This window comes from Toxotes jaculatrix, chromosome 12 (genome assembly GCF_017976425.1).
Source record: "Toxotes jaculatrix isolate fToxJac2 chromosome 12, fToxJac2.pri, whole genome shotgun sequence".
NCBI classification, from domain to species: Eukaryota; Metazoa; Chordata; class Actinopteri; family Toxotidae; genus Toxotes; species Toxotes jaculatrix.
This window is the reverse complement of record NC_054405.1, coordinates 11,243,647-11,270,987: the sequence shown is the minus strand read 5'-3', so window position 1 is coordinate 11,270,987 and position 27,341 is coordinate 11,243,647. Positions and strand designations below refer to the sequence as shown.

Sequence of the window (27,341 nt, the reverse complement as noted above, 5' to 3'; positions counted from 1 at the left end):
TGTAACTATAAGAGAAAAGCCTTATTTCCAAAAATGTGAACATGCCATTTGAAATTTGTTTCTATAGTGGAATGAAAATTCATTCAATTTCATGACTAAATCTAGCTTTTTAGAGGATAAGGCATTCGAGTGTGTGGATGAAGTGTGGAATCCTATAATCAAATCAAATAAACTAATAAACGTACTCAACAAATTTCATGACAATAGGCTGATTAGATTATAAAATATTCTCTATATAAACAGACATTTTATTTGCAGGCACTTAGTTTCCAAGACACCTTGTCAAGAACCTAAGTGCCGGTGAATTTCTAGTCTAGACTAGAGGGGTCAAGGTGCTGGAAAAAATATTTTTATGTCAGTCTGGTCCGTGGCTGCTGAAATAGGTAGCTTTGGAACAGCATTTCAACACCTTTAGCTCCAGCTTCACTTTGAAGCTGGAGGCCATGGGAAAACCCAAACTGTTGCAGTCTGTTGAAATCACATATCTCAAAGCAGTCACTGATTATTTGTGCAGCCAACGGAACAAACCCTCTTCCCAAATATTGGATAAGGTGACCAAAGGGCCAAACCCTGAAAAAGTCAGTGCGATTTTTTTAAAATGGGACGTCTGTAACGTTACGGCCTGACTAGCGCCCCATCGATCGATCCCTCCCCTTCTTGTGAACCAAAGCCCGTGTCCTGGGAGCTGCTGCTGCCTGTTGGCGAGGGAATGGTTTTCTTCACTCCAGGCTTTTGGTTGCTCTCCCTGACACCAGACTTCTCTGCTACATTGTGCTCGAACTTTCTACCCTTTATCCATCTTGCCTCCACTTTCTTGTCTTGCAGCTCTATGTCTTTGAACTTGTTTAGTAATTTTTTCGTGTCTGTCTTTTCATTGCTGACTTTGGTGCTCTCAGCTTGCTCAGCAGTTGTCTCCGTGTGTTTGTCATCCAAGTTCGCCCCTGCGAGTATCTCATCTGTCTTTATGTTTTCCACCTCATCCTGTGTGGCCTCAGCTTTCACCTTTTCTTCAGCATTATTAAAACTCGTTCCTGCTGCCCCTTCCTCTGTCACTTTATTGTCAGTATTTTCATTTTTGTCTTCTTCCACCTGCCCTGTTTTCTCAGTCTCCTCCTGATCTCCTAGCTCCGCTTTAGCTCTGCCTTCCTCCATCTTCACCACATCACAGTCTGTCACCTGCTTTGGTCCCTCTGCTTCGAATTCACGCACCTGATTCTGTTGTGTGTCTGACTCCTGCTGTGTATCTGAGTCAGCCTTTTCTTTACCTGCCTCTTCTGTTTCATGGTGCACTGTCACTTGAAGTGATGTGTTTTTGTCCTCTTGTCTAGTGTTAAAACCTCTGAAATTGTTCTTGGCACCAATGATGTATTTCCCCAGTATGGAGGAGCCATCTTTGGTCAGTGCATCATTTGGAATGTGTCCATCATCCACCAGAAGCTGCTGGAGCACTTTCAAATCGCTGTGCATCCTGGAGACCGTTTTGCTCAGCTCAGTGATGCGATTACCGATATCTGAGGGAAGACAATATACTCCAATCACAACACAGCAGTGAGACATTTGAATGATAATTAATTCTGTTCATTTCATACAGGTTGGGAGGTTGAATCAAAATGTGATTTTTTGGCTCAAATGCCATAATTACCGGAGAAACACGACACAGATCAGTTCACACAGCTTGTTTCGCAGAGCAATAGCATTGAGTCTTATTTATTGTTTTTATTCTTAAAAATTGTGCAAATAAAAGTGTTTTCTTTTTTCCTGTCACTTTTTATGAGAGGAAATATCACTCTAGAAAAGAAAAACTAGAAAAGCAGAAGAGAGGGGGGGGGGGTTACACGCACAAGGTCTGTGAGCCAACAGGACTTCTGAGTTCATCACTGTCTGAGTGTTAAAACCTGACAGACTGGTACCAGCGTCACAGTTACCTTTCCTCTTGGTTTCCTCGAACTCCCTGCGAGCTGACTCGATGTAGCGCTGCACCAGAGCCCTGATCACTTGTTGCCGGTAAGGAAGCTGGCTGTCTTCAGATCCCTTATCATTGGACTTATTACGTAACACAGATAACATAAAATATGTTTAATGTCGTACGCTGCAGCACAGAGTATGATTAGTAAATAATGTGTAGACAGGAATTGTTCTTTTACCACAGTCATACTGACTCCTGTATGTGAGCATTAAACACACATTTACCATAGAGGCTATCGGGGGATATTTTTGCTCTGAATTACAAGTGCAGCAGCAGCAGATTCGTCTGAAAATACCCCTGGAACAGAATTTGAATTGAATTAATAAAAAAAACCCCTACAAAATCAATTATGTGTCTTTGCAGTGCTAAAAGTACTTTGAAGCTTTAGAGCTCACCTTAAGATGTAAAAGACGGCTTTGGGTGAGGGGATGATGTTGAAGGGTACGGGCATGGTGAGGCCCTCTCTGAAGTAACTGAGGTACAGCTTTGACCGAGCAAATTTCCACTCAACGTCTGCGTCGTCCTGAAATAAAAATGTTGAGGTATCAGTGATCATTAGTAGGTTTTCTACTATTCCAGGTGTGACATAAAAAAAATCTCTTTACCTCAATTTTCTGGAAGGAGTTGGTGATCATAGCAATGAGCATGTTGAGCAGGACGATGACAATGACAAGGGTGAAGATGCCATAAAGAATCCTCCCGACAAACTCCGCTAACACAAACTGCGGCATGTCCACGTAGTCCTGGTTGGCCACGCCAAACATGGTCCAGAATAAGAAGTGGAAGGTCTCATTAAATCTGCAGTGAAGAGTGTTGTTATGATTATTTAACTAACCATGGTTAGAAGAGGAGCATACTGCATGGAACAGAGCCTGACAGATCTCTGAGACCGATACTGGGGCAACCTCACAAGTTTCCAGGGAGTCACTGATACCTGCCAAGAAATAGTTCCACAAGTACCTCCCCATTAAAACCACAATTTAATGTTTTTACACATTAGGAGGAGACTGGTGATCAGTCCTCTAATCTAACTCTTGGTAAAAAGCCACCTAAGCGTAGTTACCAAAATGTCAAACTGCTCCTTTAAATATACTTACGCAGCTGCACCTAATTCTAGCCTCACAGAGTCAGCACAGAGTCTTACCTGCCAAGATGTGGAGAGATGACATAAGGAACATAGACATTGTTGATGCCACAGAGGAAGGCTGTTCCAATGATCATCAATATAAACATGAATCTGAAAAAGAAAGAAAACATTTCCATTGGCTCCATCATGTGCCCTGAACTCCCTTCTAGGAATTAACCAATATTAAAACATGCATATTGCCAGAGGAAAAAAAAAAGTGCTCGTACCTCATCATATCATCAATCATCTTTCCTATGGAGATCTGCAGGGTTCCCAGAGACTCGTGTGCTGGCAGGATGTACGCCAGCCGTGTGAAGCTCAACATGCTGGTCACTGCAAACAGCACCTCCGCGATCAGCTGGGGGTCCTCCTGATGCCAGTCCTCACGCACTGTGGGACAATTTCACGCAGACAGGTTGAGCAGTAAGAACTTAAAAAGACTTCCAACAATCAATTTGGATAAATTGTGTGACATGATTTTCTCACCAGTCTGGGTGAAATAAACACACTCCTCTGCGCCGTTATGATCGTGGCAGAGGAAGTAACCTTTGAGCATGATGAGCACACGTAACGCAAAGGACGCCAGGTACATGCTGAGAACCATCATGTCCAAGCAGTTCCACCAGTCCAGGAAGTAACTCCGCAGCCCTTCGATCCACACTTCCTTACACTCATACCAGAAGAATCCTGCATGTTACAGCACAGTGTGAGCCAGACTTAAAACCTGTTTGCATGTATGAGTTTTTTTATGCGTGCCATTAGAGAACGAAGTAAAAACAAAAAGACGTGGTGAACCTACCAACCACCCACACCATGTGGAAGGAGCTATGCAGGATGTTCTGCTGCCGGGAAGCAAATTTGTCTCGATATAGCTCCATTGTTATCGATTCCCCAAGCAATGTGATGAGAAACCACAGATAGGAGGCTGAGTGCAGGAGAAACTTGATCACAGGAATCTTTAGGATCTTTCCTACCTGGTGAAAATACAAAAGATAGTCTGTGACACTTTTAAACTGATTCAAAACACTGCCTAAGTGCAAGAAACCTCTACATTTGGAGATTTTTTGGGGGAAATGTGACCTTAGACTTTGGTGCGATCCAGTAGACAAGGCAGAGGAGGGGCATGGTGAGAAAGATCCCCACAGAGACAAACAGCTTCCAGGCCGTCCTGCTGCCTCTCCAGCCTGCCAGGTTCCCACACCAGATTGACGAAAGTACCTGCTGGCAGATTGGGTGTGCCACAAACTACACCCAGACAGGGTGAGAGAAATTATGGATCAAATATATGGCTTCTTGTACTAGTCTCTGGTTGGCAGCAGTTTCTGTATCTTACATCTTAGCTACCTGCTTCTGGTTGTAGTTGACAGCAAGCCGCAGTCGTGACAGGTTGGGTATTCCCTCCTCAAAGGCCTGCTCGTCTAAGGCATCCTGGCTCTGGTCTCCACAGCTGTTAAGGATCGTGGTCACCTCGCTCTGGTTGCGACACATGCCCAGCAACTCAACTGCAAACTCCTGACAGAGCTGCTCCAGGCTCAGGTACTGAGGCTACAGAGAGAGGGAGACAGAGGCACCACAGAAGTCAAAGTCAAGCAACAACACAGACACCCAACATTAACGGTGAGCGGAGATGTCGAGGAATGTCGTCAGACCTTGAACTCCGGCTCCTTTTGCGAGAGCTTGCGGAGCTCTCTGCTGAGACTGAAAGCGCTGAGCATGGCGTCATCAGAGGTGACGGACAAGTATGCACGGCTGGCGATGCCACGGTAGGTGTTGATACGAGACAAGGAGAACTTCAGCAGGTCATACTGCCGCCCGTTACGACACTCCAAACAGGCACAGGATATCTTATGTGGCCAAGGGATGCCATGACCTTTCTGGGTGAGCATGGTGACTATGTCATACAGGTCTTTCTGGCAGGCTAAGGTCAGAGGAGTCACACCGGGGGCAAACTGGGAGTTGTCAATAGAGTGGTCAAAGATGGCCTGAGAGAAGGAGCGTACGTCCATCTTGTTTCCTTTCTCTTGGTCCAGGCGGTCCAGAAGACGCTTCACCACCCTGGGCTGGTTGGTATCCACAGCGACCAGCAGGGCCTCGTGAATCTGACGGAAGTCAAACTTGACCCCCTGCAGGAGGGCATCCATGGCATCCTCGCTGCCCAGTCGGATGGACAGGTTGAGGGCTTCTCTCCACTGGCGGTCCTCAGATTCATCCAGCTGGCGGATGATGCCGTCACCGGTCTTCAGCAGTCCACACAGCAGCTCTATTTTCCCTTCCTGAATTGCACTGATGAGCTCCGGGGGGAACTGCATCTTCTTGTTCATGATCTCGCGCCATTGTTCTGGCTGAGGGACAGGACAGCACGGGACAATCAGCAGCAGTATTAGATGTCCATTTACACACATTTATGAAATGAATGTCAGATATCAGGGAAAAGTGCAGCTTACAATTTGATTTCATAAAAAGCAAATTAAAGTTTGGATAAAATAAAAGATTCTGTGGGAAAGTTAAAAGATGTACAAAAAAAAACCATGATACATACTACAAATGAGTGCATAACCAGGGACATGATGTCGAGAAAAACACAATTCACTCATAAAACATGGATTAAATATTCTGAATGATTAAAAAAAAGTGGTTTAGAGGATAGTTGGAGCACAACATCTTTAGATTTAGCCAAATTTTTATCCTCATTATAACATTTTTTAACTCCAATCTACTAACTGAAAATTTCAAAGAATCATGTGTATTTAAAAACTCTGCTTACCGTGAGGTTTTCCATTCCCGATGACAAAACAACACCTAAAGTGATCCTAAAGTGAAAACACAGTCACGTTCTCTGGAGACATTAACTATATATATGTATTTTTTCCAGCTATGTTCAAGTTGAGTGATGAAAGTGAGAGATATCAGAAGATCTCACAAGCAGCTCCAATCAGAGGAGGACTGAGCACTTTGGTGTCCTGCGATCATGTGCTACCAGCTGACTGCGTGGAACCAGCACCCACAAACTCAATAACACACTTCAGCCCACCCCCCCCACCCCCATGGGACAAGGCCAATTAAAATGTAACCGGTTCGAAGTGTTTCATGCTTGGCTGGGCCCAAACCAAACTGTTCCTGCATTCAAACAGGAATTAACTCTGGTCTCCCCACTGGAAACAGTGCCATGGTACAATTAAGGTAGCTGTTACTGAACAGGCAGCAGCTGTCATTACTTTCCCCCAGAGGCGCTGAAAGCAGCTCACAGCAGTGGGGAAAAACAAGGAGCAGCAAGTAAAAGATTTGCTGATTATTTTCACTAGTCTCTTTTCACGCAGTTTGCTTTATGGAAGTTCATTTCTGTCCTGTTACTAAAATTATACATTTTTATTTTTGTCTCTCGCTATCTCATCTTGCTTTGAACATTTCAGTCTCTTAATATAACCCTAAGCTTGGATTTCTTTTTCATCTCTGTTTCAGTAATCAGCCACATGTCGTTTCAGCTGTGTAACTGCTCTGATAGGTACTGCTACTGACAACACACAATTCATATTTACCATCAGCAGAGTACAAATGTTTGTCTTTCATTGTTAAATGTGTGCCTACCAGACAGCTGATAGAAACTTAATACTGTGTTTAAAAGACGGTCAAATACATTTTCAGTGGAACAAATATCCGTTCTTCTAGTCAACCATGGAGTGGATGGTCATTGTACCCACGAGCTTAGACACAGGTTTGTGAAACAGGATCCTGGACAACAGAGTTTGACAACAAGAAATGACAAATGTGGCAGGATTCATTCTATTTTGTCATGTTTCTTTTCTTCATAACAAATACTCAAATGTTTTTTTCTCAAAAAGCCAAAAAAAACCAACAAAAAAAAAAACCCCTAATCAAACCAAAGGATGCAATACAAAGCTTTAAAATTTGTCCTTGTCCTTGTGAAACTGGGAAGGAATTAAAAAGACCACCAAAAACCAGAGGAATCTAACACCACTGTCAGTGTATCAAGAGAAAGCACAAACCAAAATAAAACCAGAAAACAGCAAACACTCCAAACGGGCTTCGGCCACCGTTGGCTGTGGAAAAATCAACACTGGAGTCATGGAAACTGATCAGGAAAATACCTGCATGTATGATGACTACGCAAAGAAGGAAATTAAAGAAAAAACAAAAACATATTTCAAAAGAAATATTTCCTATGTAAACAAACTACTTCAATAAAGTACAATATAAACATATTTAATTTAAAAACTCTGGTAACTGACATTTCTAGCAATATTTTACTGAGTTAAAGAGAGTCCGCATATTAATCTGCTATAGGTGGTGTGTATTCATTGCTTTAATTTTTTTCCCCTCTTTCTCCTACTTCTCCCATTTCCAAAAATTTAAATTAACCAATTTAAATGTAGAAAAAAAGTGACTGCAAACATAAAAAATATTCCTTTAGCTGCAACACATTAGGAGGTGTTTGCATTTGATGTATGATGTATTTTTACCACCCAGAAGCAAAGCAAACGTTACTATAAAACTACATGTTATACCAAAGAGACACTGTAACCAAATTCTTTGAAATTACTTTAAAATAATGACTTTTGGTTGAGTGCAACTTATGTCTGATTTTCCTTAACGTGTGTTGATTGTTTTGTAGTTCTCACTTTATGGCACAAACTAAACTTTTCCAAGTTCAAGTTCCCAAGTTTACCAAACCGCTGCATGGAAAGCCGTACTGATTTCCCTCTGAGGCTGACATTCACTCCTTTCTGACCAGAGTAATCATGATTTAACACTTGAAATGTTGCATCATGATCGAAATGTCTGAAATATAAAAATCTGAAATGACTGTCAAAAGGAAATAGGGCAACATACCAGGGTCCCCCCTGGCGGTAAGACTCAGCCAATTATTAAACAGGAAAACCAGTAAAGTGTCCTTGCAACGGGTGCAACGGGTGCAAACTGAGAACATTCATGACAGTGAAAACAATGATTTCTTATAACATCCACAAATGAATAACACTCTTAAAAACCAAACATACTTAATCTCCAAGTCAAATTCAAACAAAATTCAATGACGTCAATCATTATTCAGTTAAAATACTCAGTTAAAGCATGAGCACAAAAAGAGAGAGAGGAGAAAGTCCTCTATATTCACATATGACTCCTCAAACACAGAGTTAAATACTAAAACTAAAATCCAATACTAAATGTACAGAGAAACGAACGCTTCACTTTGTGTGTGAACAAAAGGTAGTGTTCACGTTGTGACAAACAGTGCAGGTCAGTTCAGTAGATTTTAGGGTTACTCCTTCTTCGCTTCTGCGTCCTCCTTCATCTTCTGCTCCTGCATACGACTCCGAGTGGAGCCTAAATTAAAAAAAAAAAAAAAATCAATAGAGGAACACATATCCATAAGCTATACAACTGGCAGTAAAAATACAGGAAGAAGAACTGAGAATGTCAAAAGTGGAACTGAATATGTAAATCAGCTTTTACTTACTCATCTCTGCAAGCTTCTGTATCAGTGTAGAATCTCCATCAGATTTGCTGTAAGTTGAAATACATAAAGTGTGCTTAGTTAAAAAAACAAAACAAAAAAACAAAACAAAACGACTTCACTGTGCACAGGATGGTGGCAAACATTTTTGGCACTTTGTTAATCAAACTCATTCAGATAACCTGTAGCTGTGTCGTCTGTTTTCAGTTGGAAAAAAAACCTCCTTACTTAGGCTTCTTACTCCTGATATCTCTATTTACTCGGTTGCCATTAACAACACAATGTTCACGTATTGAGTGACTTTGATGTAAAGTGCTAGTATGCCTCAGCAAATATAGCACAAGGCCGTTCGTGACCAACCTGCCATCGGCTTCATCCTGTCCGTCCACATCGAAGCGTAACCTCTTCAGAGGCTTTGGAGCGGAGCCGAGATCCAGAGTCCTCTTAAAGGAGCGATCGCTGCTGTTGACCATCTGGTTGATCTTCTGGAACCGACTGGACAGCTGCAAATAAAAACAAAACAGAAGCAAGAGAGCCAGTGAGGAAAAGACCACGGCCACTGCAGTTGTTAAACTGAAATTTTCCTTTAACGTGCTACAGAAAACAAACAAATAAGGAACATACCCCAAAAGATTCACCGATAGATACCAGCATTCTGTAAAGGTAAAAAAAAAAAAAGCATGTTCAAAGAGACTTTTTTTTCCAGAATCACTTCAAAGGACTGTGCTGTTCAATGGCCTGTTCTCTTCATTCCAAAAATCAATCAAGACGTCTAAGGAGAACATCAAACTGCTGTGAATGTAAGGAACTGACCTGGAGCGAGGAGTCATGATACCCGGAGACATGCGTGTGTTCTTCAGAGGGGAGATGTACACATTGTTGCTCCCAGGCACACGCAGAGGTGAATTAGGGAATTTGTAGGGGCTGCGGGGTATTTGTGGGATTGGAGAGAGGGTAGGCGGCTAAAAGAAAGAAAAAAAAACAAACAAACAAACAATGAGAGGGTACAGTTGGTTTACACATTTATCTGGTTGTACATGTAGCCGCTGACAGGGAAGGCATCTCACCCTGGGAGACGCGTACTGCAGGATGTTGGTTTTCAGCTTCTGCATGAACACTTGATTGTAGAAGACGATGATGGAGTCATAGTGGCCATCAGTGATCAACACATGCTTAAAGGTCTGAAACACACAGTGACATGAAGAGAGAAACTATTATATGTCATAATTCAACATGAAGCATGACAGCAAAAGTTATTAATGAAATGTTGTTGTGTCACCTCCTGGTTGGTGTTGGGCATGGTCTTATACGCTGTGACAATAGTCTTGAAGCGCAGATCGACACTCTTCACTTTACATATGGCGTACATGGCTGACATCATTAACTACAAGAGCAACGAGAAGCAGTTTGAGAAAAAAAAAACAAAACCAAAAACCCAAGAAAACAGGAGGAGAGAGGACAAGAAAGAAAGAGACTGAGACAAAGAGAAAGAGAAATGAAACAGAAACAAAGAAAAGAAGGAAAATGATCTTGTCAGGTTACCTGGTCGAGGTGACGGTCTCTCATCAGCTCGTACTCGTGCTGCAGTGTGTGCTGGAAAAGTGTCCATATGATGGGCTCCAGTTCAGGGTGGGAGGACAGCAGGTAGGAGCAGAGTATCTTCAGCCTGGTATAGGCCAGGCGGTACACTACAGAGAGAGGAAACCATTGAGACAACAGGACACAGGGACCAACAGTGAACTGTAATGTGGATGTAATGTAAAACATTTACTGTTTTGAATAAAACAAAACAAAAAATATTTGCTGTCATTTTCTAATACCTTCTTTAAGTTTAGAAATTTCCTGATTATTTTAAAAGGAATCCACTACTGACAAAAAAAAGTGAAGCTCACTGAATTTTCATCCAGAGAGCCAGAGACACTTAAATGTTTTGAGTGAAACATAACTTAACCAAAAGGAATCTGCACTGATCAGAGCTTTAATGACATCTTACACTTTTTATAGAAGAGGCTGAGAGAGTTGGACTTTGGGTGTCGTGGAGCCTGATTGGCGGGCTGAGTCGGACCCTGAGAGGAAGCTTGAGCGCTGCCCGTGGCTGGGGACTCAGGAGGCAAGACACGATGGCCCGGACGAATGGGGGACAGGTATCTGTAAGGACAACGAAGAAACCAGTGGGGCCTTGTCAGTTACACCATAAAGAGTAAACGTTCAATTAAAATTTCCATTAAATGTCAACAGAATACGGTAGAAGAGGTTTAAAGTTACAAAAAGGACAGCTCATTGTGAGTTTAAGTCATGGAATTTTACAACTCTCATTTGTTTTCAAATACCATGATGTTTATCTATGACTTAATCAAAGTGAAACACTCCTGTGCGTATGACTCCCAGTGATTTCACAACAGCTAAAACGGTTTTAGTGTCTAAGCATGTCTCATAGCTGCCGTAAACCCACAGCTGCACCACAGATTGTAGGGTAATGGACTCACAGGTCAGCTGCCGTGTGGTTGTGCTGTAGTGGTTGGCTGAAATTGGCTGGGGTCTCCACCTGCTCTGCCGCTCCGCCCTCATGCTCTTGTTTCAACAGCTCAAACAGCGGAGAGCCCTGTGAAAACACAAACATGGTGACGATTTTTACGATTTAACCCCTTGTACATCTACAACATGTTAAGAATCACTGCATTGAAATTTGGACCAACACAAAAGAAGAATTCAAATTCTTCTTCTGTGTTTATATTTCTATTAGTGTATAAATTTCAATAAACCAATCAATAAACCAATTGATTAAATCACTAATTGCTTCAGCTCTAGAAGTTTTGAGGAAACCTGAGGAAAGAGCATCAGAGAACCTAACCTACTGACAAGGAATTTATATAAAATATGAAGAAAAAAACAGTAATGTCTGATAATACATCTGTCTCTTTCTTTCTTCTTTGTGCTGACTCAGTGACACTCCTCTATGACATACTATCTGATTTCAGCAATAGTCATGGAAAGCCCCTCAAACTGAAACGAGATCATCATTTTATTTAAATGACTATTATAAAATTATTTATTTTATTCATCTTGTTTTTTTACTTAAAAAATCTGAAGACTAAATAACATGCAGGTAAGCGACGTACGTGAATATCAGCATATCACACACAGAGATAAAAATCAGAGGTGAGCTCATTCACGGAAGTTGGTGTGGTTAGTACTCTGTAATTTACACAGTCACTTCGGGTACGGACCTGTGAATACTACATTATCTATGTCACACTCACCACGCCCTGCTGGCGGCACTAACACGTTCCAAAAGTACAGATGGTATTTGATTGCTTTAACAGCATTCAGTGACACATAATGCTTCATCAGGTTAAGTAAAAATCACTGCACACATAGGAGTCCTGCTTAAATAAAGATCTCTAAATTTACCTGATTGTTTGTTTAAAAATGGAAAGTGAAACACCCCAAACAGTCACAGTCATATAAAGAAATCATGATAAAGTCATGCTGTATACTGTATTAGCAGGCAGACGGTTAAATCTCCAGCTGAATACACAAAATCCTGTGAAATATTGGAAGGCTAAGAACACTTGTAGCAATCGAGAAGAAACAAAAAAATCCCTAATTTCAGTTTATAGTTGAACAGAAATTGTGAATATCATGAAGCACACCAATATGAAATAGAGTTTAATTACTCAGATTTCAGATAAATGCATAAACAAAGCAGCAGTGGGAGGACTTTGTCCCCAGTGGAGGCTCCTCCCTTTGTGTTTCAACAGTGCAGTGAGCTTTCTTTGTGTTGACGCCTCTGACTCGCAGCCTGCTGATTTAGTGTAGGAGCAGAATAACGAACACAATGCCCCCCCCTCCTCCCCACACACACACACACACCTACCCCGCCCCGGGGCTGCTGCAGGAACAGACAGGAGAGCAAAAGAGGGGAAGAACCACTCAACCGTTCGCAGAGTTGAGGAGAGACACATGATCCTTCTCTCAAAGGGGATAAACATTTCAACTGTGGAAGACAACTGAAAAGACTGAAAACTCCACTTGAATGAGGAATATTTGGACATCCAGGACAGCTTTCACATAAGGAAAACCGATGTAAAGAACTGTGGATACCTATACAGGTATTTTGCGGAGTTGCTGTATACTTTTTCTCTCAGTATTTCATCACATAAAACCACACAACCTGAGCGTTCCTCAGTATTTCAGGGTTTTGTTTGCCTGTTGTACATGGTTGGATTAACAAACTGAACTTTTAAGCTGATTTTTTATGCAGATCTGACTGATTGAAAAGAACATTTTCACTCTGTGCATGTTCCAAACTCACCAGCCTGATCTAAAGATGTATAACATCACCCTGCAAACTGATAACATCAGTACACTGGGTGTCATTCAAAATGACAAGAACTGCAACAAGAGCGATGACTTCAAGTACCCTCTATACAGCTCGTTTTTCAGCCTGGTGTTTGTAGTCGGATTTTTCTTCAACATGGTGGCCGTATACATTTTTGGCTGTAGACTGAAGCTGCGAAATGAGACCACGACATACATGATAAACCTTGTCGTTTCAGACTCTCTCTTCGTTCTCAGTTTGCCTTTTCGGGTTGTTTACTTTATTAAACGCGACTGGATGTTTGGAAGTGTGCTCTGCAAGATCTCGGTGGCCCTTTTCTACACCAACATGTACGGCAGCATCCTCTTCCTCACCTGCATCAGCGTTGACCGCTTTCTGGCCATTGTGCACCCATTCCGTTCGCAGGCCATTCGCACTAAGAGGAATGCCAAACTGGCCTGCTGCACGGTGTGGGTGTTGGTTCTCTCTGGAAGTATACCCACAGGGTTTCTTTTGGACACCACCTCACCCAAATATGCCAACTCCTCCTCAAACTACTGCTTTGAAAACTACTCCAAAAACCAGTGGAAGTCTGAGCTGTCCAAGGTGGTGGTGTTTATTGAGACCGTGGGCTTCATCATCCCGTTGATGGTCAATGTGTGCTGCTCGGTCATGGTGCTACGGACACTGAGGAAACCGCAAACCATTAGCCGTGGATCGAACCTCAACAAGGCAAAAATCCTGAGGATGATCCTGGTGCATCTGCTCATCTTCTGCTTCTGTTTCATTCCCTACAATGTCAATCTCATCTTCTACGCCTTGGTCCGCTCCAGTGTTCTGAAGGGATGCTACGCAGAATATGTGGTCAGAACCATCTACCCCATTGCTCTGTGCATAGCAGTGACCAACTGCTGCTTTGATCCAGTTATTTACTACTTCACTTCAGAGACCATTCAGAGCTCCATCAAACGCAAGTCCACAGCCTGGCACAATGGTGCTAAGCTATTAGACAGACTACAGATGGACAGTAGTCAAAATACAACACTGAAAAGCCAGACCCTGAGAGACTGAGATCAAAAATGTTTGACAAGGACTCGACGGTCTGATGACAACTCTATTATGTGACATGATTAAGCGATACCCATTCAGTGGGCATTGCTGGTGATTCTGAGGACATGGGCGGAAGCAGAGTGGCCATGAACACATAAACACAATGTTACTAAGGAGTCACTCTCTCAGTGTCTACTGGACACCACAGAGACTTTAGACTGGGACTTAGGACACTGATCCTTATGCAGTCAATAAAAGAGCAGAGCAAGTCAAACATCTAAAAAAGTAAAGTGTGCTGCAGACTGAATAGCCTTCATGAGGGTGACAATTCATGAACGCACAAGTTGGAAAACTCCTCAGTCTGTTAGAGAACGAGTTATGAATTTATAATGTGCATTCGTAGAAATGACAGGTGTGTAAGCTGTAGTCATGCGATGGTGCTGCACATAAGATGTTGTAATTGTAGCTTATTCCAAAGTGCAGATTCTTCTTTAGAAACCGTATTCTTTGACAATGCTGAACCAGTATTATATCTTTTTTTTTTTATGTTCTGTGCTGTGCAGTTTCTAAGTATTTGTGGCCTTATGCAGGCTTTTAAGCACTTTATAGAGCAGCATATTCCATAACTAACCCTTATACTGAAAACAAATAAAAGAGTTATTAACTTTCATTTTTGGGGGTTTTAAATTCACTACTTGTTCGACAGAATCGGGATGTTGTGAAATGTTTGACATTAGCAGGATATCATTTGTCTGTAAGTCTCTTTGGGTGCTACCAAATCATTTGTATAGGCGTATTAGTCACACAGGTACAAACAACACAGCTATAGATACTGTGGTTTGCCAAGGCCACAAAAGCACAATGACTCAATTTCAGATACAAGCCGTAGGCGTGGTCAACAATTTACAGCTGCCTTACACGAGACAACGCTGCACTAACACTGCCAACGGCCTTATCTAGATAACACTTCTGCAGAAAATTTAGAAAGGGTAAAAACATGAAAACCTGGCAAAAATTCAGAATCTGCCCCGTTCTATTTCTGCCTATGCAACAAGATTGAAGTAGGAAATTAAATTAATTAATTAATGCTCAGTTACAACACAACGAATGTTCAGTCAACTCCCTGATGGGAAACACTTAGAAAGTGAATCATCTAAGCCAGACTGACTAAATGTGAAAACACAGCTCAGAAATATGGTGCAACTTGAATACGTGTGAAATATTCAGTCCTCCTTGCAAAAGGTGTGTGCTGCAAGACCGAGCACTACTGCATTCCTGTTGAGAGGCTTAGCCCGAGGGTCTGCACTGACAAGGTAGTCTCATCATGACCACATGCTGATGTGAAAGATTGTGAAACCAAAGCAGGCGAGCAACAACATGCCTCCTATGGTAGAACGCTTGCAAAGGAGAGCACAGAGTTGGTGGTGGCTGGAATCGTGACACATCCGGTGGATAATGCACAGCTTAAAATTGAAACTATTTCTAAACTCTTACTTTGCTTCTTTTTACATCTATGATACAGATGGACTTTTTCTACCCAGCACAAATGAAATATTTTACCATGTTTTTGTGTGGAAAAAAAGTCATTCTAACTCAAGGCTGACATGATAGTCACATAGCCTTGTAAAATGTAAGAATATATCAATAATTTATCATTAAAAAAATCAATAATTATGATGATGATTCATACATTTGTAAATAGTAAAAACACACCATCTCATTTCCATTTATAATGATAATCATAACATGGTGGGATTTAATTTTATGCACACAGGAGAATAAATCTTAAACAGTTATATTGAAGTCAAGACATGTGGTTAGGTTAACCCTAACCCTTATTTATATACATTTCTGTCTAATTCAGATTTGTGTAAAAAGGGCAAAGTGGTGCTCAGCTAAATCATCATATGTGCTGTAGGAGCATAATATTCTCTAATGTAAGATTATTCAAACAGACTCAGTTAGTTCAACACTGCTTTAATTACATCCCAGATGGTTTATTTGCAGTCTGACTGCTTTGTGTGTAGAAAAATCTGATGTGGATTATAGCCGCAAAGACTTGAGTCACAAGACTTGTCCTGGAAGTTCTGACTATATGTCTGACTGATTGAGACATATAGGGAATCAAGTTTTTTTGTTTCAGTTTCTTTTTGGATCTACTACCCACAAACTCAGATCTATGCTGACTTCTTCCCTGACAGTGCCCTGATACACTGCTGTGTGATCATAGCACCCTTTTTTCAGTGAGTTATTGCTTTGGCTCCGTCAGCTCCCTGACAAATGTAGTTAATGATTAACTCCGATCACTCCTGTAGGTTAACAAGCAGCCACAAACACAACTCCCACTGTGAGGGTAATGAAAAGATCTATGCTTAATTGTAAGGCTGATCACACAATTCAGTTCAATGAGAAAACTAATTGAATAACATTGATGTCAATCATCAATCCAAACGAGTGATCAGAACCTTTAAAACTGGCTAAACAATCTGATTTAAAAAGGCAAAAATAATAAACCGTGTGTGTGTGTGTATAAGAGAAGAGAGCGGGGGCAGAAAGAGAGAGAAAGAGAGAGAGAGAGAGAGAGAGAGAGAGATAGAGAGATAGAGAGAGAGAGAAACCCTGGCTTGTGTGCGAGTGTAGGCGTGAACTGTTCCAATCGGTAACATGTTCCCTGTTACAGCATCCGAACAAGTTATCCTGCTACAGAGCACCAGCACTGATGAGATCCTGATACTGGTGAGTGATGAAGTTTCATCTGTTTCAGAATTCTCCTCAGTGCATTTTATTTATAAGACAAGTATTTTTTTTTTGTAAATGAAGACAGTAATTAACTGTACCAGCTTATTAGGGTTTGGTAGAAACGTTAAAAGAAGCAGATCCACAAACCTTAATACTGGAATCTATTTTTTATGTGATGCTTTATCATTTCTTTGGCTCTTATAGTGAAAGAACCAAATGAAATGTGATGAAATTAAGAGCCACAAAGCTGATAACAGGCTTTGCCATTAGCAACCTAATATAACTGTTAGGGGGGAAAAAAATCATTTCATTTACAGGATCAGGAATTAAATGTGAATGAATGACACACCAAAGTAGGAGGCCAGGGAAGAGAAATTTTGTTTTAAATGATGGTCAATAATCATTTTACAACCTAAACTCCTGATGAATTGTTCACAAAAAAAAGCTAAATTATGTGAAATGACAGATGGAGAAGTCCCCATCATAGAAATGCATTAATAAAGAATACTTACAATCAGACCCTCCAAAATACTGATTGAGAAATGTTTGACTGGATATTTGCCCATGCACTACAAACTACAGCCTAAAATATTGCTATCAAGCTAAATTAACACCTCTGAGAATCTCAACTTTACGAGCTTCACTAAATGTATATTTACTGCAGGGCAGCAGCGTTATATTGTGCAGTTTTTTTTTTGCCCACTCTGCATGTAATGAAACCAAATATTTGCTTGTTTTATAGGAGCAGGAAGTAGCAGTTAAAATTTTATTGACAGAAATCGTCCGACTGTTGTCTTGCACATCAAACATTCATTTGGCTGTCAGCCGTAGAAGTGTATTCACCTCAGCAAATTTACATTCCATAAAACAGGAGACATTTTTAGTTTATTAAGTCTTTACTTGCCACAGGTTTAACTCCTCCAGCAGAAGCTACTGAACAAGTTCCTTACTCCATCCATATGTTCACTTCAGCCAGCGTAATGCCCTTTAGACATGAGAGTGATGACACAGTGATTTAAAGTGTTGGAGCAGCAAATCATTTTGGGACATGGAGCTGTGGAATATGACTGATGTACCAGCCAAGCTATTCTCACCTCTGTCAAACTGCACTGTGGACACCAGCTACCGCTTCACCTTCTACCAAGTGTCCTACAGCGTCATCTTCCTGCTGGGGTTGGCCACCAACAGCCTGGCTCTGCGCAGACTGTGTCTATCTCCCTGCACCATCAACAGCACAGCCATCTACATGGCCAGCCTGTCAGCTGCCGACTTGTGTTTTGTGATCTCTCTGCCTCTGAGAATCTACTACTACAACCAAAAGGCTCAAGCCCTGTTCTCCAACACAGGAGACCCGTCCAGTTGGACTCCTGGGGTGACGTACTGCCACCTCACTTTCACCCTCAAATACATCAGTCTGTACGGGGGAATCTTCTTCCTGGTGTGCATCGCTGTGGACCGTTACTTTGCTGTAGTTCACCCGCTGGCATCAGCGCTCCGCAGGCTACGTGTTGCGCAGCTGGTAAGTGGGGGGATCTGGTGCCTGGTGCTGGGGCTGAGTGTGACTCTACCTCTGTTGTGCTCTGCAGCCACTCGCCAAGACCAACCCTGTCTGTTGGACCCGTCCTCCCAACGCCACCGAACCATCATACTGGTGGCCCTGGGATTAGTTCTGGGGTCATTTCTGCTGCCCACTATGCTACTTCTCTACAGCTACTGCAGAGTGTTGAGTGTGCTTCGCCACCCGAGACACCGCTCTCGCAGCCAGCACCACAACCGCCAGCACACTCTCACGATCATTTACTGGGTGCTGGGTGTCTTCCTGTTGTGCTTCCTCCCCTATCACATCAACCTGCTGGGATACACCCTCACACATGTGGGGCTGCTGCCCCACTGTGGCCTGGCCAAGGTAACCAAGGCTGTACACCCTGTGGTGCTCTCTCTAGCCAGCTCCAACTGCTGCCTCAACCCACTCATCTACTATTTTTCCAGCAGCCTGGTGCACAGGGAGGCACCTGGGGGTGGAGGCAGTGGCAGCCATGACACAGCAAAAAGACCTGTTTTTAAGAGCACTGCTGGATTTCGTCTATTCACATATAGTATTTAGTTACCTCTTGTGTGTGCACTACTTCGTAGGTGATACTGTAGATAACTCTGTATGTGTTACATATATATTGTCAGTTTGTAAGACAGTGAAATGCCATGAGATTTTTCATGTGCAGTGAGTGCTTGTATGTAATTTATGTTATTCTTGAACTGTCTTGAAAACCCAACATTTTAAAAAAAGTAGACTTTTCTTTTCATGGGTCAATAAATTCAATATAACCTGGATATATTTACAGTATCTATGTCTTAATGTGTCAGTATTAGACATTACTACAAGTATGCTGTAGTAGTAACGAGATAAAACTGACCGTCCTCCATGCAATCCTCTCCATGATGAGGTTCTCACACGTCTCCAGATGTTTGATGATATCTTTGCTCAGCGTGGGGTCAGCCTTGATGAAGCTCTCGATGACTTTATAGAAGTCAAAGGCGGCGAGGTTGAACACATCCAATATCCAGGGGAAACACACATCTGTCTCAGCTGGGTCACCACCACCGCCTCCATGGTTGTATCCTCCAGTTTTAAAACTGCTTTCTAATCATGAGGAGCAAACAACATAATTACATCTTGTCACACGTCTACAAGAAGTTTAAACATCGATCTGTATTACTGATAACAGTAAGGTACAACACAGTGATTTAAGAAGTGCAAAGGCGTTTGTTACTAATTTGTAAACAAATTACGTGACACACCTCCATATGCGGCCATGACCACCTCCAAAGCACAGGCCAAAAGCGATGTGTGGAATGTGGAGTCATTGAGGAGTTTACTGGAATGGAAATCATGTGAATCAGCTTAAGGGAAAGGATGCTTGACTACACATCAAAACAACAAAAAGCTTCCATGCATTTCCAAAGCTCAGATAAAGAGTAAGTGAAAACACGCTTGAGGGGGATTTATAATTCACTGGAAATTTGATTTGCATACCTGAAGTTTTGCACAGACAGTCGCTTCTCTTCCTATAAGTGAAAAATAAAAGTAAAAGTATTATCACTGAGAGGAAAAACTTTATTTCAGACACTGGGTAGAATATTAAATAAGAAAGTGTGACTTCTTCTATACAGTGCACCCTTCCTCCTTGTTTTAAGGGCAAAGACAATGAAAAAAAAAAAAACGTATAAAATGTTCCATATATGATATGCAATATACATAATATCCAGCAGATCAATCAATTGTGGTTTTCTTATTTGAATGCACTTCAGCCTCCAAACAAATAGAACAGAAAAATTCAAAATTATTTAATAAAACAGTTGAAAAATAAATCAGTGAAGTCACTGTACCGATTTCAACATTGCCTCCATGACTTTGTAATAGAGTCTGACTCCGAGGGCGAATCTCTGAAGGACAAAAGAAAGATAGAAGTTAGATTTTTAAAATCAGTTCAACATAGCATGTGTTGCCATCATTGCTAATTTTCTTCTTGAGTGTTTGTTCATACCTGCTTGCCAAGTAGTACACAGCGTGGGCCGACTGCCTGGCCAAATCTTTGGCTGAACGTCTGTTCAAGTGTCTCCAAACGCTTCAGCACATCCTGCGTTGGGTCCACAGTGCAATTCTGACCAAAGGAAAAAAGAAAACAGCAAATATGTTTAAGTTAGCGCGGTGCAGCTGCACAGGACATTTTACTGAGTGGCACCACTTCTAGGGACCCACTTTGAAATATGTATCCAGGTTAGTAGATGGTTGGTCCCCAGTGGAGATGAGATCACCCCTCAACTGCTGAATGGAGGTCATGGCAGCTCTGATGAGACAAAACGAAAATCAGACAGTGCTGAAGGACAAATTCAAAACAATTTACACAATGAAGTACGCCCAATAAACTACATACAATGCAATTCATCTCTGAGCAATTTCCAATGTAGATTCAAACACACGTTGGCATTAGCATAAACATAAATGTTGCTTTTTAGACATCTTTAAAGATATTGTGTCTAATATTTTGCAAGCCAAATTATTATTAAAATGCTGGTTTATCTTCTCACACCAGCTGTGACAATTACAATACACAAAGATGTTGAAGCTTATAAACTACACTGTTAAAAAAGGGATTGCTAAAAGCAAACTTAAGTACTCATGCTGTATTCACGCAGGGTCTTGTGTTGTGTTATATATTTTTTGCAGTTTTTTACCAAGTGAAACCAGATACACACACAGATTTAGCTAAATTGACTGTATTAGTGTTAATAATGACATGTCTGTAGTTCTTTTCACTTAGGAGATAATGTTGGTGCCGAAAATTCCCAATATCACTTGGAATTACAAGTCAGAGGAAGATGTAAAGTGTTTCTTCACACAGTTGTTTAAGCGAGAGGACATCAACGCAGCATCAGTCCTTCTCCCTTGGGTAAACAATAATTAACACAAACAGATAAGTGACTGCTAACTGGTCACCTGATCGGAGTCTGTGGTGGGATGAGTACAGCATCGTCATCTGGCAGGTTCTTCTTTGGCGTTCTCTCCACCTGTGATCTGATTGCAAGAGATTATTAAACACTTCTCTCTAAATTCTATTAATTGATCCACAAGAAACATCAAAGCACTGAATAGTGAAGAAAAGAAATTACATTTCAACTTTAGGCACAAGGACAGTCTCATCTCCATTAAAAAACAGCCGTCCATCAATGTCTCTACTCTTGAGGTAGTGTTCTTCGTATTGTTGGTCGAGGTCATTCACCTAAAAGGGAAAATTGAAGGCTGAGGTTAGTTGCAGTTAAGTGGCTCCCCACATACAAACACACACACCATCACTGTGTCTAACTTGTACCAACCGCTTGAATAAAACCCTTTATTTTAAACTGACCCAAATCCAAAAGTGCAAAATGCTAAAATGTTCTAAAGTATCAGAAACACCTTATGGTTCAATTCACAGTGTGAAAAAACTGCTGCATTTTACATGAGTCTTTTATGTTACCAGCACTATATATGTAACCTTGACCTACTTTATAAGAACTCTTTTACTGTTGTAAGAAGCCTAACTGCTCCTTATACTACTGACTTCCTTGAGCTCTAACAATGCATCAAATTTCATTAGGTTAGTTAAATACACAGTCAAACATTGTTAAATTCATGTTTTAGATATAAACTTTCAATCTGTAAACTACCTCTGCAATAATCATACTATTATAAAGAATCAGACAGTAAAAACTAACACCTGCAGGGATTTATAAACAGCCTGAAGACTTATACATAAAAAAAGGGAGTGAGTTCAAGTAGAAACAACAATAAACTGGATTCAATCCATCAGATAAATAGATAAACCTCTTGTCTTTTCATCATGCAGATTATCAGCCAACTCTCACTACAAGATGAGATCAGTCCTTGTTGCACTGTAGACGCGCAGAGATTGCACGAGTCTGTCTGTATCTGATCAGATCTCAAAAAACATAAACAACTCTGAAACAAGGCACCAATTCAGCTTGCCTGCAGCTAGATAAGGAAAACAGACGGAGTGTCTGACACATCTGCACAATAAAGTAATCTGGGCCAAAATAACACTCAAAACTTCATGTTTTTTTCCAGTTTACTCAGGTCCCTCATAAATCCGATCAATAAGATGAGGCTTACAGTCTCCTACTGACTTACAGTCAGTCTATATAAGACACCTGTATAAATAATGTGCACCACCTGTTACACAGTAAAATAAATATGTCCAGTATGCTTCTTCAGAGGAGTGCGTCGATTTCAGCAAACAGTAGCATCCTGTTGTTGTCATACCTGCCTCTGCAATATACCACCCTGACACTCTACAAAAGGATCCCCCGCTTGAGCACACATTTTCTTTACACCATGTATGTGAAAACAAACATGTAAGAGCAGCAAAGAGAACGACCAACAGCTGTCGGACACTCCAACGTTCAACAATGGCAACAGCAAGCAGGAGGAGATAACTAATGGAAACAGAGAGTGAAGAGCACGCAGAGTGAAACTAAACAGTAGAGCAGCTCACCTGAGGAAAATCAGGGGATCTCGAAAGATCCAGCGACTCCAGGAAAGCCGAGAAACTGGTCTGGTATACATTCTTCACCTGCAAATACAAATATAATTGGTACTGACAAATGACACATGACAAATGAGGGCAAAAACACACAGAAATCTGTTGACATGGTGACTGTCAGAAATATAAAAAGAGGAGTGCTCAGACCTCTTCTGCATTGCACTCATTTTCTTTGCACAAGGTTTCGAGAAGCTGCACATCCATCTCTGGCTCAGGAGGTCGGGATTTGGCTTTGCTCTGGTTACGACGAGATGTTCGTGTTGGGGGGCTCTGGACTTTACTGATGGCTGATTCTGAGAGAAAAAGATGGAAAATGTTAGAAAATCTGTGGGAGCCATAAACAATAAATCTTTTATCACCCAGAATATTTGCGTTACATTTACCATGTTCCATGGTTGGTAAACATGACTGACAGATCTACTGTTGTAGCATAAACACAGTAATGTACTATACTCAGTATATTGTGCATATGCTCTCTAAGCCAACAATAACCTGAAATCCCATTAGGACTACAGCAACATGTGTGTCATAAATGTCTATATCATGACTCAAATATGTTTTTCCAGCCATTTTTAAAGAAATTCTTCAACACACTTCTCAGACTTTGAAACTTGGCTGTTCAATAGGAGGTCATAAATTTTTATTGAATAAAGACCGATGGCTGAGTAAATGAAGCTTACTGTAAAGAGGCTGCAGGAGATCTGGAGGGCAACGTTTGATGAATAACTCCAGCGTACAAAGAAGCAGCTGGAATGATATGACCAGGTCATCCTCCATCTGCAAGACCCTTCCTGCAGACAGCAGAGATGTAGCACATGAGAAGCCCCATCACAATATTACTGCGGCAGACCAGAGACAACACAACAGTAAAGATGAGGACGAAAACTTTCCAATTCATTTGAGCTCTACAGCTGAGCACGGAAGAGGAAGGAAGGATGGAAAGAAGAAGATGGAGCAACATGAAAACTATTCCATCAAGTGTGTTAACAGCTTGATCTGACTTGTTTTTGTTGTTGGTAATGTGTTAAAGATTTAACTTACCTTTGGCCAAAAGAAACATTGTCCAGCAGCTCCGCACGGTCTCCCTCTCCCTTGAAAATGAGACACTGAACCATTAACCTTGCACTAGAATCACACTTTTTTTTTTAATAACAAAAACAAAATGCTATATCAAACACAAGACTATAAAGATACAACAAAAGAAGTGTGACGAATGCGTCCCAATCATGCAGAAGATTAGTTTCCAACTTACTTGCCATCAGAAACCAAAGCAAAGATTTTCTTACAAGTCCTGAAACAAAACCAATATTATGTTCAGTTACAGTTTTTGCCACAAACAATTCTACATGAATCAAGCACCTTTACTGTAGCGATGTGTTCACTCACTTCTCAAACCTCTGGTAGAGAGCCAGTGTCACGTCATACTTCTTCTCCAGTCGTGTCAGTGCTGAATTCACCTTGGTGCTAATCGTATCCAGGTTCACATCCAACTTCCTTACCAGAGCCATGAACTGCTTTACACTACAAAGATAAGGATGAGTTTAGATGAGAGGTAACTTCATTTGCATAAAAACTCAACAAGAAAACTGAATAAAACTGTAAAACTGACCCATGAACGCAGATTTAATATAATAGTAATACAATTTTAAGACAGGAAAAATAATTTTTAAAATGACAAATATCTGAAATCAGGAATAAAGAAGTGACAGAGAAGAAAAAGACATTTGGTAGATGTTTACTTGAGGTGCCTAAAAACAGCAACTGTGTGTTCTAAAAAGCCTCCTGAAGAAGGTGCTGTTGTGTTGAGGAGTACTCATGACTGATGAATGACTGATGACCAATCTGCAAATCTGAAAAACTGTTTCACTGTATTCAAACTAGAAAAAATCTCAGCAACAGCCCCTCAGTGCTCAGACCAGGATTGTGTTACCCTTGTACAGGATGTCAAGCGTACTGCAAGTCCTGCAGTTGGACTATGAATACTGCTGATTTTTACCAATAACAAATGGTGAGTACTTACTTCAGACTGACTGCTTTCAGAACCTGAGTTAAGGTGAAACAGGTGACGTCCATGTCTGTCACAGTCACAAACAGACAAGCACCCCACAGCCTTTTCTGACTGTCCTGAAATAAAATGTAAAAAGAGAAATGTTAAAATAATTTTTTGATGTTTCTCTAATCACTGACATCAATGAAAATCAAGGCCTGGGAGAGAACATTGATCTTATCAGTAGGACAGAAAACAGAATGCAATAGATCTGTTACAGCAAAGCAATAGAACAAAAACATTTATTGCTTGACTTTCGTCCAACCACAACATGCCAAAAGCATCACACACAGACACTGTGCAACACTACCAGATTAGAATAATATGTTGAGCACAACTAAGACAGCACCAATTAATCTCAAATTTTCACATTTGTTCGCAAAGATAATACTGATAATAGAAATGTGACAGTGTGATATGAGACATCTGTCTGCATGTTATGTGCAGTGCATCCTCATTTGCTATCCTTTCACCGGCAGTGAAAAGGTTTGGAGGAGCTTTTCATCCACTTGCTCTTCCTGAATGCCATCCAAAAATCAGTGACTGTATTTTCATGTAAGTCCATTTCTGATACTGTACTCAGCGAGGTGGTTAGGCTGTGTTAATTTGAATGCTTAGGGTCTGGATGCCACAGTGACCATTTACTTCTAACTAAACTGTACAAATCGTTAATAAGCTGTTTTCAAAATGGATCCTTTGTTCTCTTACAGGGTAACTTTAAAACAGACTAATACAGTCTACTCCAATGTCTATTCAACAGCACAACCAGCAGAATCACAACAAAGCTATTGTCACATCACTACCACTATATATAAATACATACAGTGATTTCATCCATGGACTCCTGAACAGTTTTCCACAGGGCCCAGGCACGGTCACACACCAAGTCTGAGACCTGAAGGCTCTTGCACAGGGTCACAAAGTCAGCATCCTTGTCTCTGTGTCTAGGGGATGGACACCATTAATCAACACTGGGGAGAATGCAAACACTGTTTCAGGACATCAAAACATGCCTCCCGGTGCAGGACTTCCCTGCCTGTTTGCCAAAGTCCGTGTCAGACAGTGGGGTGTGTTTATGTGTTATAACAGCATCACATCACATGCCACGTGTGTTAACAAATATTTGTACCCAGCTAGCAGTTGTGTGGGGTTGAGAGACGTTAAAACTCATTGGTATTAGCTCTAAATACAGGCCTGGCTTCGTTTGGAGCAGCTAGCTAGTCAGACTCACGGTTAGTCACAGCTAACAAGAGTGAAATGCTAGCACAAACTAATGTTAGCTAAACTCTAAGGCCAAGGCATAAATACGCTTTACATCGTAGTTAAGTAATTCGCTGCTGATAGCTGAATGAGGCACAAAAAACCACGTCTCTTACTTCTTCACAGATAACTCTGGACTCTCCTTCTTGTCTGGAGAGGCATTTTCAGCACTGGGCTTCAGCCCCTTGCTCTGTGTCGTCCCAGAGTTGCGCTTTTTGGGTGGCATCTTGGTTCACGGTTAGCTAACAGACAAATATAAAAAATAAAAAAAAAATACAACTATGTTTCGACGACGACAAATAGTGTTTACTAAGTTTAAAGCCCACTGCAGGAGTTCCGTAGCAACAATACAACAAAACCTCACTGACTTCCTGAAAGCGTGTATGCTCGATTTGTAACACCAGAGTGCGCGGCGGGGTGCCGGTGGCGCCGGTATCTCAGCTGTTAGACGCCCTCTACGGTCAGTGCTCACAATCTCGTGTATATTAACGTCTTCACTGAGTTTTGCGGCCGTTTATCTCTGTTTAAACCAAGTGCTGTCGGCAGTATCTTTAAATAACCATGTTATGGCTTTATTTGTATATTAGGCTCTCCGTGCTGGTTTACAGAGCGCAGTGAGCATTCACAGGATCACGTGACAAACCGAAAACGAACTAACCCAGACTCACGAGATGAAAACGCGGGAAAAATATCTACGTAAGATCCGGTTATTAGCATATATCCCGCCATCCATGCGGGTCACAAAAGGTTTCTCTACTACCCGGTGCGGTAGGGAGTAACGCAAGCAAGTGATCTCTCCAGCTTGTCGAATGCAATTATACTGTTATTACAGGGATGTAGATCGTGCTTATGCCCAGAAGATAAGCAAACCTTGTTTAACTGCTTTTCACAAGTCATAACCTACACACGTCCTCGTCATTTCACTTATAAAGGGAGCACCCATTCCAGTATTGTCAAAAAGGTTATAATCTATTCTCACCGCTCACTCTTCCGTAGGTTTAAGTATGCAACCACAGATTAAATCTGCCTTCCCCGCAGCCTAATCTATGAGCAATCAGTGCCCTCTTGAGGGAAAATTACCGTATTGTCATTTCAAATGACTGCAAAGTTTAAGAAAACCTTTGATCATTATCAGACATTTAGAAAACAGCCTCTTTGTTTCCTCTATCAAACTCAGTTTAAAACGCAGTAGTTTTTCTGTGTGTACTGGATGTGGGCTTAACTTTATTGTCCACTCACCAGCTGGCTACTACATCCCTTC

General features: G+C 41.3%; 4 protein-coding genes across 4 annotated transcripts; 2 read left to right on the top strand and 2 right to left on the bottom strand.

The window, feature by feature from the left end:
- Window positions 1-614: 614 nt before the first annotated feature.
- Window positions 615-5,877, bottom strand: LOC121190933 (short transient receptor potential channel 2-like). The gene is made up of 13 exons (XM_041051947.1): window positions 5,857-5,877; window positions 4,742-5,434; window positions 4,437-4,637; window positions 4,173-4,337; window positions 3,892-4,066; window positions 3,579-3,779; window positions 3,320-3,482; window positions 3,111-3,203; window positions 2,572-2,764; window positions 2,362-2,489; window positions 2,191-2,263; window positions 1,926-2,043; window positions 615-1,511 (listed from the first exon to the last, which is right to left on the bottom strand). Exons 1-13 carry the CDS (start codon window positions 5,869-5,871, stop codon window positions 616-618), a joined length of 3,114 nt encoding a protein of 1,037 aa, XP_040907881.1. The 5' UTR covers window positions 5,872-5,877; the 3' UTR covers window position 615.
- A 1,054-nt stretch (window positions 5,878-6,931) lies between these two features.
- On the bottom strand, window positions 6,932-26,566 carry rb1 (retinoblastoma 1). Its single transcript, XM_041051532.1, has 27 exons — window positions 26,197-26,566; window positions 25,644-25,764; window positions 24,794-24,897; window positions 24,160-24,294; window positions 24,026-24,064; window positions 23,815-23,864; window positions 23,454-23,564; window positions 22,921-23,066; window positions 22,726-22,803; window positions 21,344-21,453; window positions 21,171-21,248; window positions 20,433-20,520; window positions 20,218-20,334; window positions 20,060-20,116; window positions 19,707-19,738; window positions 19,472-19,548; window positions 19,087-19,313; window positions 11,052-11,167; window positions 10,559-10,713; window positions 10,108-10,253; window positions 9,845-9,949; window positions 9,633-9,746; window positions 9,379-9,527; window positions 9,190-9,220; window positions 8,926-9,068; window positions 8,569-8,615; window positions 6,932-8,435 (listed from the first exon to the last, which is right to left on the bottom strand). Exons 1-27 carry the CDS (start codon window positions 26,304-26,306, stop codon window positions 8,371-8,373), a joined length of 2,751 nt encoding a protein of 916 aa, XP_040907466.1. The 5' UTR covers window positions 26,307-26,566; the 3' UTR covers window positions 6,932-8,370.
- LOC121190633 (lysophosphatidic acid receptor 6-like) lies at window positions 12,388-15,489 on the top strand. Its single transcript, XM_041051533.1, has one exon. The coding sequence runs from the start codon at window positions 12,866-12,868 to the stop codon at window positions 13,955-13,957; it is 1,092 nt and encodes a 363-aa protein (XP_040907467.1). The 5' UTR covers window positions 12,388-12,865; the 3' UTR covers window positions 13,958-15,489.
- LOC121190634 (lysophosphatidic acid receptor 6-like) lies at window positions 17,471-18,895 on the top strand. The gene has a single exon (XM_041051534.1). It carries the CDS (start codon window positions 17,724-17,726, stop codon window positions 18,777-18,779), a length of 1,056 nt encoding a protein of 351 aa, XP_040907468.1. The 5' UTR covers window positions 17,471-17,723; the 3' UTR covers window positions 18,780-18,895.
- Window positions 26,567-27,341: the final 775 nt, after the last annotated feature.

What these genes read in the sequence shown, in the direction of transcription:
- LOC121190933 (XM_041051947.1), bottom strand. An exon ending in TCAACTACAACCAGAAGCAG is followed by an intron (nt 4,338 to 4,436) that starts GTAGCTAAGATG and finishes GTCTGGGTGTAG; the next exon opens with TTTGTGGCACACCCAATCTG. An exon ending in TGTTTATTTCACCCAGACTG is followed by an intron (nt 3,483 to 3,578) that starts GTGAGAAAATCA and finishes ATTGTCCCACAG; the next exon opens with TGCGTGAGGACTGGCATCAG.
- LOC121190633 (XM_041051533.1), top strand. Translation starts at nt 12,866, where the DNA reads ATGTTCCAAACTCACCAGCCTGATCTAAAGATGTATAACATCACCCTG.
- LOC121190634 (XM_041051534.1), top strand. Translation starts at nt 17,724, where the DNA reads ATGGAGCTGTGGAATATGACTGATGTACCAGCCAAGCTATTCTCACCT.
- rb1 (XM_041051532.1), bottom strand. Translation starts at nt 26,306, where the DNA reads ATGCCACCCAAAAAGCGCAACTCTGGGACGACACAGAGCAAGGGGCTG. An exon ending in TGGAGGCAATGTTGAAATCG is followed by an intron (nt 19,739 to 20,059) that starts GTACAGTGACTT and finishes TTTCACTTATAG; the next exon opens with GAAGAGAAGCGACTGTCTGT. An exon ending in CTATCGGTGAATCTTTTGGG is followed by an intron (nt 9,069 to 9,189) that starts GTATGTTCCTTA and finishes TTTTATTTGCAG; the next exon opens with CTGTCCAGTCGGTTCCAGAA.